At 36.4% G+C, this 11848-nt stretch overlaps 1 protein-coding gene across 1 annotated transcript in view; it reads left to right on the top strand.

Annotated features, from left to right (window-relative positions):
- Positions 1-1941: 1941 nt before the first annotated feature.
- LOC134619835 (inter-alpha-trypsin inhibitor heavy chain H3-like) overlaps positions 1942-11848 on the top strand; it is a gene marked incomplete at its 3' end in the record, with an annotated part of 12127 nt that continues 2220 nt past the window's right edge. Inside the window, exons 1-15 of the mRNA XM_063465661.1 lie at positions 1942-2013; positions 2748-2908; positions 3026-3130; positions 3793-3955; positions 4063-4173; positions 5341-5469; positions 5608-5724; positions 5832-6000; positions 6091-6201; positions 6726-6907; positions 7004-7183; positions 7276-7397; positions 8665-8828; positions 9395-9448; positions 10657-10692. Coding sequence (XP_063321731.1) covers positions 1942-2013; positions 2748-2908; positions 3026-3130; positions 3793-3955; positions 4063-4173; positions 5341-5469; positions 5608-5724; positions 5832-6000; positions 6091-6201; positions 6726-6907; positions 7004-7183; positions 7276-7397; positions 8665-8828; positions 9395-9448; positions 10657-10692 — 1876 coding nt within the window. The remainder of the gene's footprint in view (positions 2014-2747; positions 2909-3025; positions 3131-3792; positions 3956-4062; positions 4174-5340; positions 5470-5607; positions 5725-5831; positions 6001-6090; positions 6202-6725; positions 6908-7003; positions 7184-7275; positions 7398-8664; positions 8829-9394; positions 9449-10656; positions 10693-11848) is intronic.

The following is an 11848-nucleotide window of genomic DNA, read 5'->3' as shown; positions in this document are numbered from 1 at the left end:
TCACCAGGAGCAACTCCAGACTGAGACAGGGTCTAGCTCAGGACACCTCCAGGAGGTTTCTGAGCCCAAGCCATGTGTTGATGTATCTCTTAACCTCACGCACTAGCTGCATCAAAAAAATAACACCCCACCTTGTGCCATCAGTTTGATTGATGGCCCTAGCCTTGACCTTTTGACCTTTGTTTTGTGGGAGGGGGTCTGTGGAGGGAGGATAATTCTGATCAGAGAGGGAGGGGTATGGTTCCTGGGGCATGGAGAGTTCAGGGGGGTAACGCAGCAGATTTCTGATGAGTCAGTGCTGTATAGAGAGACAGAGCGGCAGTTTTTCACAGACAGACTCATAGTTTGAATTCTGTTTAAATGTTTCAGTATTATGACAATGATCTTGATAACCATTTTCTCGGTAAAGAACTATTTCTTTTTTCAATAGCGGCTTTATTTTGCTTTCTTACGTTAATCTTATTACAGATGCAATAAAATAAAAACCTTTAAGATTATCCGACTAGTAACGGATTGCATTTATATAGCGCTTGGTGGAGGCAAGCTACATCCTTGTATGTGTTAAAAAAAAAAAAATCCCTTAGTGAAAAGAGCACCGCGCACATATTCAGAACTCGGTCCTACTTAAACAATTGAAACACCCTGATGAGGTATTTTGGTTTTGTGCAGCCACTCCTTCTCAGACCAAAGTAAAGAGTTTTTCTTCATTTTTTGAGCTACTTTTACAACAGGTTTTCTCATTAGCAGAAAACTATGGATAGACAGAAAAACAGAAACCCTAAAAGAAAATGGCCTTGTTTTACGCACATCAAGAAGGAGTCGACAACCACTCTAATCGTTATTAGGGTTTTCGTGGATGTACATTGTCTCATCCTGGACTGTGGTGCTGACACTCACCAGTCCCCGGCCTCCTTCCTTCTGCTTAGCGTACAGCCTCAGGGTGCTGGACTTGGGGTGAAACCCTCCATGCATAGTCAGGAGCTTTCTTGTCTTGATGTCAGTGGCTTCTATCTCCTCCTTTGGCCAGCTTACAATCCCAGCCGGGTACCTGATCACGGGCAGGGCGTAGGTGTTGATAGCCTGGATCTGGTTCTTGACTCCTCAGGACTTGCCTGACCCTCTGCAGGTAATTGGTGGTTGCTGCTTGCCTAGCAGTGTCTTCATTGTTTCCATTTGCCTGTGGGATGCCCAGGTACTTGTAGCTGTCCTCTATGTCTGCAATGTTGCCTTCTGGTAGTTCAATCCCCTCAGTTCTAGGCATTCCAGGATCCATATGTGGGGCATTGAGTCATAGGCCTTCTTGTAATCAATCCAGGCAGTGCACAGGTTGGTCAGTCTGGTCAGTATTTTATTTTTAAAAAAGGACTTACTGGTTTGAAAGTCAGAATATTACAAATCCAATCATATGAAACCCACTCTGGAAAAATAAGTAAATACATACACAAATAAATGTAATTCTGGACTAACTGTCATGTGACTTCTAAATTTGCTATCACTGTCTTGGGTTTTCTCAGCACTTTCCTCACCGTGAAAGATTTTTTCTTCTTTAAAAGGTTAGAAATACTTGAAGTATATACATTTTTGCTTGACACCAAACAATATTATCCACATACTTGTTTCATCAATAGTGTGAAGTCAATTTGTCTCTTTCATTTAAATTGACCAAAACAGTATTACCTATCACAGAAAAGATTCTTGTGGTGACAAAGTCCTTGTGATGTTCACTGGTTTGACCCTCAATGTCAACATTAATGTTTACAGAAACTGCTGGATTTCTGGTTAATTACTGCTTTGGGGGAGTATTTTGTGTGGGTGGAAGGTGAAAGAGGAGGGAGAGAAAGTGAAGTTTGCCCTTTAAAAAAATTATGTACACAATAATGTTGTCCATGTTTGACTTAAAAAGACAGTTTCAGCTGTGTTTGTGCTCTGCTAGGAGGCATCATGGGGAGAACTGTGGTGCAGCTCACCCTCATTGGACTGCAGCTGGCTTTGGCTTCCACACTGCCAAACAAGGTAGGGTCAAAATACATAAACGGCCATAGCATTAAATATACACGGTTAAATAAATAGTTTAAAAGCCAAAAGCTAAAGAAAACAAACTTTTTATGTACCTCTGCAATTAATATTTCATAGATAATGAGATATCTGAGGTGTGCGATTGCGTATTTTGTGTCTCAGCATCTTTCTGTCAGTTCAACACCAAACTCTGTGGGTTGAAGGTTCTTGTGACAATCCTCAGGATTATTTCATTTTGTTCATGTGCTGTGTGTGCGTACAAGTCAGCTGACACATTAACACTGGCAGTTGCGCATTACTTTGGAGACAAAAAGATGATCTGGGGTAAGATGAAGTGTTCTGCTAAGCAATATAACATCATGTAATGTAATATGAAGTGAAAGAATTCTAACTGTATGTGTTTGTATGTCTACCTTATACTTTCTGTGCACCCACAATGACAGCTCTCATTTTAATTGTTCGAGCTTGTTATTTGATGATGGTGTTGATTGGTTAAGGTAAATTTGGCTTGTTTAGTTGTTTGAACTATGGAAACATGTGTTGGATATTTCTAACAACTCCCATTCTGATGCATAAAAAGTAAAAGTATAAATGTAAGTGAGTGTCATGCTCTTTTGAGTGTGTGCCCTGAACACTAGATGAAAACTAATTTTAGGGTTTTTGCGGGGAGACCAATGAAAGTCCACTGAAACCAGCCAATGAGATCGGTTAACCCTGTCGTTTTTTCTCAGGATGACTGGGACGTCTACAGCTTTCACATCAACTCCACAGTGACCAGTCGTTATGCCACCACTGTCATCACAAGCCGTGTGGTCAATCGTATGGACGAGTCAAAGGAAATTGAATTCCATGTTCGGATTCCCAAGAATGCCTTCATCAGTAAATTCCGAATGTGTGTGAAGTTAAAGTGATCTGTAACCATCCAGAGACATTTGTAAATTCTACACTGAAGAACAAATTGCCTGATATTTAGTAGTGTGTAGAAAACGGCTTTCTTGGTCCTCTTCAGGTTTATCGATGGCCAAGTTTATGATGGTGTTGTGAAAGCTAAGGAGCAAGCTCAGCAGCAGTACACTGAAGCTGTGTCCCGTGGTGAAAGTGCTGGGCTTGTCAGGTATTTAAATTCATTAATTAACTTAAAGGTTTATGTGAAAAAATTCTCAGTAACATTTTTTTTATGTCTTCTTCTGTATCTTCAGTTCTCTAAAATTATTTTTGTTTAACTGTGGGAGGAGGAAAAAACCTTTTAGCAGGGATTAAAGTGAAACAATGACATCCACAGCTCAGTAGGTTAGATTAGAAAGTTAAATCTTACATGTCATATCCTCATTTATTGTAGATATTTTAAATCAGATATTGAACCAATTCATGATGTTTTGCTGAATTCTGTTTTTCTGAAGGAGTGTACAAAACAATTTAAGTGTTCTAAATTAGCCACAGGCTATAGCTTGCATAAGTTTGTACACCTTTGAATGCAGTTGTCCAAATCCACAAAGAGCAGTGAAAACTGGAATAGTAGCGCAGGTTAGCTGAGCACACTCTTTACACAAAGAAAAAAAAAAAAGCTCACAAAAGGGATTAGTATGTGACTTATTACAAAGTAATTCTTTTCCCCACACTACACTGCATACTACCTGATCTTAGGGGTCCCCCCACCTGCCAAATATCACTTTAATCCTTGCTTTTTAGTCAGTTTACTCAAAAATCAAGTTTGGTCTTCAGGAATAACTGATTTTTAAATGCATTTATATGAAATAATTATTGTTTCTGCTACAGTTCTGTAGGGAGGACTCTGGAGGAATTTAAGACCTCTGTAACTGTGGCTGCTCACAAAAAGGTCACTTTTGAACTCACATATGAGGAACTGATGAAACGCACACATGGCAAGTACGAGCTGCAAATTCATGCTCGACCCATGCAGCCTGTCAGAGACTTCAAGGTGACTTCCATCTTGGTATCTGTTCAGTGATTGTTTAGGAAAACAATGCTGAGATAAGACCACACATGATTAGATCTTCTGTTTTATTTTATTATACTTGTTCCCAGGTGGATGTGTACATTCACGAGGAAGCCGGCATCAATTTCATCGATGTGAAAGGAGGCCTGAGCACCAAAGCCCTCGCTAATGCCATCACCAAAACACATGTTAATAAACAGGTACAGTTATAACACAAATGTCACTTTTATAAACACTAAGAGTCACAACAGTTTGCACTAAGAGGAAGCCTAGAAAAAAATCTATGCATACAGCAAAGAGATGTGCAAAGGAAAAGACTCTTAGTGGGTTGTATGTGAGGCTGGACACTAAGAAAGAAGAAAAGGACTTTGAGATTGAGAGATCAAACTGGAGAGAATGTGCAGCAGGTTAGCGTAATAGGTAATGGTAATGTATTAACAAATGAAGAGAGTTTGTTGAAAAAATGGAATAAATAATTTGAGGAACTGAAGAAAATGAGACAGAAAGGAGGACAGATGGAGGAATGACAGTGAATCATGAAGTGCAGAGGATTATTAAGGAGGAAGTGAAGGCAGCTACGAAGAGGATAAAGAGTAAAAAGCCAGCTGATTCACATGACGTGTGATAGATAACCAAGTAGAACTGTGGGACTGCATGAGAAACAGTGGTGATGTGTGTCGCTGAAGTGACAGATTTGTAGTGAGGAAAGGTGGAGGTATGCTCTAGAGAGAAGAGGAATGAACGTCAGTAGAAACAAGAAACATGACAGAATGCATGTGTGTGAGTGAGAGATAGAAGAAGATAGTGATTACAACTACAAATTTTGTTAATGCAGTACCTACTGAATGCCCAATGATCACATCTGTTAAATACTGATTTCAACTGTCCCTGTGTAGTGTATCATATCTCTGGTATTATGTGACATAATGTAATCGAATCCTACAGTATTTGCATTGTTGATTTGGGTCATGTTAGTCTTGAACTATTGAAGTCTTCCTGCGCTATATATGTCAGAATGTTGAGCAATTCGCCACTTTTACTCATAATAATGAATTCTGATTTTCTTTTAATATTTTATGCATTAAACGCATTACAAGACTTTTATTGAACCTCAGACAAAAAACTCGTATCCCGAGTTGTTGTTTTTTTTCAATGGGGAGTTTAAATTGTTTAAAAATCACTGCATTTTCTCTTTAGTTCTAATCTACAGTGTCCAAACCTTTTGGTAACAGTGACTTGTATATGCACCTTTCAGATTTATCAAGCCAAAGCAATGAGAAGCACAGGACAGCGTTTTGACAGAAATTAAAATCACTGACCTCTCACTCGATCAAGAGTCTAAAGAATGCAATTCTTTCTGTTTCTAGGCATGGGTGTATTTCTATCCAACAGTGGATCAACAGACAATGTGTGACAACTGTGGAGAGCAGGGTATGAATGGAGATCTGGTTATTGTTTATGATGTCAACAGGAACAATGGATTGGGAGACATCAAGGTAAACCCTGATCAATTAGCAATTTACACACAACATAAACTGCATGGGCCAGAAAAGGTTTTGCAAATCAGTACCATATCCTTTGTCTGGCTATTAAATAAAAATTTGACTAAAGCAATCTTTTTTCCTGCTCTTTAGAAATCTACTGGGTACTTTGTTCATCACTTTGCTCCATCCAATCTTCCCCGAATTTCCAAAAATGTCATCTTTGCTATTGACAAAAGTGGCTCAATGTCAGGCAGAAAAATGGAGCAGGTAAATGGTTTATAGGGTCTGCTATGTCTATCATTTACTATTTCTTTTAATGTCTTTTTAAAATCTTTTATAAAAGTCTGTAATGTGTAAATGTTGTTTTTGCCCAGACTAGGATCGCGTTAATCCATATTTTGAATGACCTGGCAGAAGATGACCATTTTGGTTTGATCACTTTTGATGGCAACATTTATCCCTGGAAATTGGAACTTGTTCAGGCCAACAGTAAAAACGTGGAAAGCGCCAAAACCTTTGCACGCAACATTCAAGCTGGAGGAAGTGAGGAGTTGCAGAAATCAGTATATATCTTTTAATATCAAACAGTTAACAGAAGAATTATAGTACTGAAACTTTGTTGTTGACTTTCAGGCACAGACATCAATGAAGCACTGCTGCAAGGAGCAAATATGCTGAACACGCATAACAGAGAAGGTTCAGCATCAATCCTTATACTCCTCACAGATGGAGAGCCAACCGAAGGTTGTAACAAATGACACCTGTACAAAAATGTGCACAAATACTTCTGGACTTAATGATTTTAGTCAATGAGTTTATTGTGATTTCAATTAGGAGAGATCATTTGAAAGACCTGAACATGGTTTAATGAAGAACAGTTTGAGATTTGGCGATAAGACTTTGACAAATCAACATGGCAGAGTGGAGTCCAGTAACGGTAGGACAGGACTTCTCAGAGTCTAGATGCAGAGGTAGAGATGTAGGATCTCCAACTAGGTACAAATGAGTCTGAAAGGCAGGCTGATAGAAGAGCACTGAGAGCTTTAGCACTTGTAGAAGGCAGGCAAGGCTGGAGTGATGATGACAGCATGGAGTTTGGACAGCATGTGTGATGTAAAGAATACATTTGCAGCACAACACTCAAGAATGCAGGGAGATTGATGAGTACAGATCAGTCATTCAATATTTTTCGTTTTAGCTTTTTGTTTTATCAAGTGTGGAATTCCATTGTTTTTGAGCTGAACTGACTGTGTCTTATGTATTTTCAGGGGTGACAAATCTGGAGAAAATACAGTCAAATGTAAGAGAGGCTGTTGCAGGCAAATTCCCAGTTTACTGTCTGGGTTTTGGTTTTGATGTTGATTTTGAGTTCCTTGAGAAAATGTCGCTGCAAAATAACGGTGTGGCACGACGGATTTATGTAGACTCTGATGCTGATTTACAGCTGAAGGTATTTTGTATTCTTCCTACCACATGATTTGAAATCACTACAGATTTAGGAAGAAATTAGCATGATTTGCATCATGTCCACACTGTATGTCAACAGGGTTTCTATGAAGAGGTGGCAACTCCTCTGCTGACAGATGTGACAATGATCTATGTGGGTGGGACCAATCTAACCCAGACTAACTTCAGTCAGTATTATAATGGTTCTGAGATTGTGGTGGCTGGACAGATCACAGACAATGACATTGAAACCTTCACACCTCAAGTTGTGGCCATTTCGGTAATGTTTGATCTAAGATATTTATCAGCTGTAATCTTGTGAAAGTTTTTTTCCCTGCATATTGACATTACAATATATTTTAATTATGACAGAGTAATAGAAGGTTAGTATTTTCTGACCCAAATGGCATTGTGGAATCTGGTGCAAGTGTGTCTGATCACCTTATCCAGAGAGTTTGGGCCTACCTCACAGTTAAACAGCTTCTGGACAAAGAGTAAGTACCATATATGCCATCTTTTGCCATGGTCCTGAGTCCGTGACTCAGTGATTTTGTGTTTAGTGTATTTATTGATGTTATTATTATTATTATTATTTGTGGGCTGTTTTGGGATGGTTTGTGTTTTGGATACTGGGTTTCTGGGTTTGTGCTCCCTCTGTTGGTCCCTGGTGTTAGTGTTCCCCTGTCTCGTCAGGTTAATCAGGTCCAGCTGTGTCTCCCACCTGTGTGTGATTTCCCAGTGTCCCTCTGTGTATTTATAGTGTGTGCCTGCCTGTGTTCCTTGTCACGTCGTCTGTGTTCATCCTCTGTGTTACCCTGCGTACTCTGCATTGCTCCGTTAACCTCTCCGTGACTCCTCTATGTGCTCTCCCTGCAGTCCTCCTCTCGTGTTTCAGGTTTGCCGTTCTATAGTTTAGTTTTCCCCAGTTTAGTTTATCCTTAGTTCTGTTTTGCCATTCCCACTTTGTGTTCTGTCTTCTGTAAATAAATCACCCTGCATCTCAAGTAAGTGCTGCATTCGAGTCCTCCGTTTCCACACATCACACGGCTGTTGTCCCAGTCGTGACATCTTTCTTCTTGTGTTATTTCCTATTCAGCTACTTTTTAAAGGGCAGCAACAAAAATTTTTCTCTTCATTAACTGTTGAGTGCATAACTAATCTGGGATATTGGATAAGGCCCAACATATATTTCCCTGAAACCCAAGGTAACGTCTTCAGATCATTTGATGTGACTTGCAGTCCAAAAGGCAAAAGTTCGTTTGGTCAAAAGTAACATTAATAGTTACAATGTAGCATGAATTTATGGGCAAGGTGAATCAGCTTCCGAAGTTGTGTGCTTATTCATAACATAGATGGCATCCCACGGTCTCAACAACTAAGCTGCAATTTACAAAACAAGTTAAAAATCTACAGCTACAACAAAAACAGGAAATTATGTTTACTACAGCAGCAGAATACAGTTAAATTTCAGCATCTTGGCTCTAAAGTCAACTCTCCCACAAATATGTCAAATAAAAAGAAGGCAGGATGTTTACATAACAATGAGTTTGTTTATTTTTTTCCCCATGTTTCTATGTCCATATTAGATTCCACTAAAATGTTCTTTAATTTTCCAAAGTTGGGACTCAAACAGTAATTTTAAATTGCCAGGGAATACCTGGGGACATGGAAGAATTAAAGATATATAAATATGTGTAAATTACTTTATCATATATTACTACTAAATCAATCGTTATATTTACTTAATGCTTTATGACACAGGCTCCAGTTATCTGGACCTGAGAAAGAGCAAGTGAAGAAGGAGGCTTTGAGTCTCTCACTGAAGTACAGCTTTGTGACGCCACTCACATCTATGGTTGTCACAAAGCCTCTGGGAGAAACCATACATGTGCTTCATAAACCCAAGGAAAGTGAAGCACCACAGAGTACGAAGCCCCCTGCACGTCAATCCATTTCAACACCCCGTGTTACTTCTACTCGTCACAGGAGTGATAATGTTGGTGAGCAGCACAAACAAAGACAATGCAAAACGAGTAGTATTCATCATGACATTTTCTTTTAATTGTTAAAGATTATTTTCATTATTATTTTATTATTTTCTCTTCCTATATGCAGATATTTACATTTCTCACTGAAAAAATTAAATACTTAAAAAAAACTCTACACCAAAATGACATTAAATATAGCATGAGTTTGCTTTTTTGGTAATTTTGACTCTGTACACCTGCGAAAGGTTTTAGCTTTAATTCAAGAGGTTTAACAAAAACACTTTAACTGTTTAAGACTTTTTTTTCTATATTTCATATTTTTGTTTATGCACAGAAATATGTACTATGTGTACTTTTAAACATTTTGTGCACAGGAAGCTTTTTCTAAAAAGAGGAAATGATCAGAATAGTTAAAAAGGTGCGCATTTGTAAAATTGTTTTACATTTGATTGAAATACTGGCATGTTTTTTTCCACATCAATTAATTCTTTTTTTCTTTTCAGCAACAACTGCTGTTGAGAGAAAATTTGAGCGCTGGTTCTCCTCACTTCGTGGAGGTACTCTGTTAGGATAGAATTAAATAAAATGCATTTTTCTTTTTATAGAGATAAAAATGTCATAGTTAAGTATTCGTTTTGACAGAATACAACAGTTTAACAACTGACTCTTACATACTGTACCTACATGCACATTTTAAAACTATACTTTTTAATATGGTGTTTTCTACTTTAAATATTAATACATTTTATTTTCCTAAAAATGTAGTTTAGTATAATATGAGAACCCTTAACTTAGTTTTAAGTACATTTTTTAAGGCAATGGAAAAAATGAATACATAGCTACTATCTTGTACTACTGAATATATTATACAATTTGATGGTATAGCATTAAACAACAATACCCTACAGTTAATACTTAATGCATAATTAATTCAAATAGGATTAAACACATTTTCATTATCTGACTCATCAGTTAAATTTCAAACGTTTCCCATAAATGTATCTGAACTTTCTCAATAAATATTACAAAAATGTTTCGTAGTTTGCAGCATTACTTCTCCTGAGTATGCCATTTATAAATACAGATATAATATTATGACTATGACTATGATTATGATTATTACTTGTACTAGCAGTGACCATGTATATGTAACATGATTTCTGTAGGGTTTTGTAAGCCTTACAATTTTTTGTGTTCAAACCTTCCATGCAAACTCTCTCTTATGCCTGCCTTTGTTGAAAGTATTTCTTGGAGCTACATTAGTTTAATTTTGAATTTTCATTTATTTTAAATTTTCTAATCCAAATTTCTTCTTCTTCTAATAATGATAATAATAATAATAATAATAATAATAATAATAATAATAATAATAATAATAATAATAATAATAATAATAATAATAATAACAACAACAACAATAATGATAGCTTCTATCATCATCATCAGTTTGCTCCAAAGAAGAAATTCCTGCTTTAATTTGTTTTTCAAAAAAATGTTTGGATTTACAAGAGGAAGGCACTTAGTTTATGACTTGATTCATTCATGAAACCTTTAGGCCATTTGAGTAGTTCATTATTATATACATAGCTGGTTATCTGATTGTATTGTAAGGTGAAGACACTAATTCAGAGAAAACCTGAACAAAGTGCCCTGATGTTGATGTGATTTGGTGTTAAATACATTAAATTAAATTGATTTGACTATAAATGTAAATGTGATGCTTATTTCTTGCTTTCACGTGATATTTTTTCTGTTCTTGTTGCAGGAGAAATGAGAGATATTTTCGAATATGTTGCTGGAGGTATGATATGACACATGCTGCATACTATATTCTGATGTAACTACTGAAAAGATTTATACTGAATATTAAACTAACTATTAAACTAACTGAATATTAAAGAAATAAACCTTTGAACTAAAACTACACTGAAATGAGCAGTAACTAAATGAATTGAAAAACATTTTTTTAATGGAGCTGGTAGTGTGTGTGTGTGTGTGTGTGTGTGAGAATTTGTGGAGATAGGAGTTAACACACTTGTTAACTGGTAATTCCACAGTGTGATTGTATAATGGGAAGCAGATAAAGTACTACATGAATGTGGCCAGCAAGACCAGAAAAATCACTGTAAATGTCAGTTCATTTTTTTATACATCACAGAAATGCTAAACATTTTTGCAGAATTTTAGTATTAGTCTAATGTGGTTTTTTTTTTATTACTACGACTAATTTGAAATTGCAAAGTAAATTAATCGCTGTTTGTTTATTCTTTTTTTCAGATAGAGGATTTTACTTTTGTGAGTATTTTGGATTTATATGCTTTTCAGTCTTTTGTGATTTTAAAAAATAACCTTATGAGAAAATTCTCATACCTGTGCAATCTACTGTTGACAGTATGGAGTTACATATTTTTTTTTCAATTTAAAATTTATCTGACTTTATTTTCTTTTGTAATCCAGATTTAAATTATGTATATTGTGTCACTTAAACATTGTGTGTTTTTGCTACATTTCGTTTTGATTTGTTTTTACTTTGCTTTTTCGAGTAAAACATGTTTGTATCATTTGAAAATGCATAAAAAGTAAGTTTAGTTTTTTTTGTGGCAAGATGATATAAATCCTTATTTGACACAACATTTAAAGGATTGTTGTGGTTTATTTTAGAGAGTAATTTTTTTAGTGAGTATAGTAATAATAGGGAATAGTGATCCTTGTAATTCAAATACTACACTACCATTAAGAGATTTCCCGCTTAAATTTATTACACCGGTAAAATATCAAATGCTTAGACTAAAAAAACAGAATATTCCAAAGTAACATGAAAAAAAATCATATCAATTCAAAATTAGTATGTAGTGACAATAGGGAAAAGAGGAAGAGAACCCAGAGCAGTGGAGGTATGCTCTGGAGAAAATTCAGTAAACAACAGAATACATTTGTATAAATGAGAGGTAAAGAGC

Source organism: Pelmatolapia mariae, linkage group LG22 (assembly GCF_036321145.2).
Source record: "Pelmatolapia mariae isolate MD_Pm_ZW linkage group LG22, Pm_UMD_F_2, whole genome shotgun sequence".
In the NCBI taxonomy this organism is placed as follows: Eukaryota; Metazoa; Chordata; class Actinopteri; order Cichliformes; family Cichlidae; genus Pelmatolapia; species Pelmatolapia mariae.
The sequence above is the reverse complement of the archived record's forward strand: the minus strand, read 5'-3'. Positions and strand labels throughout refer to the sequence as shown.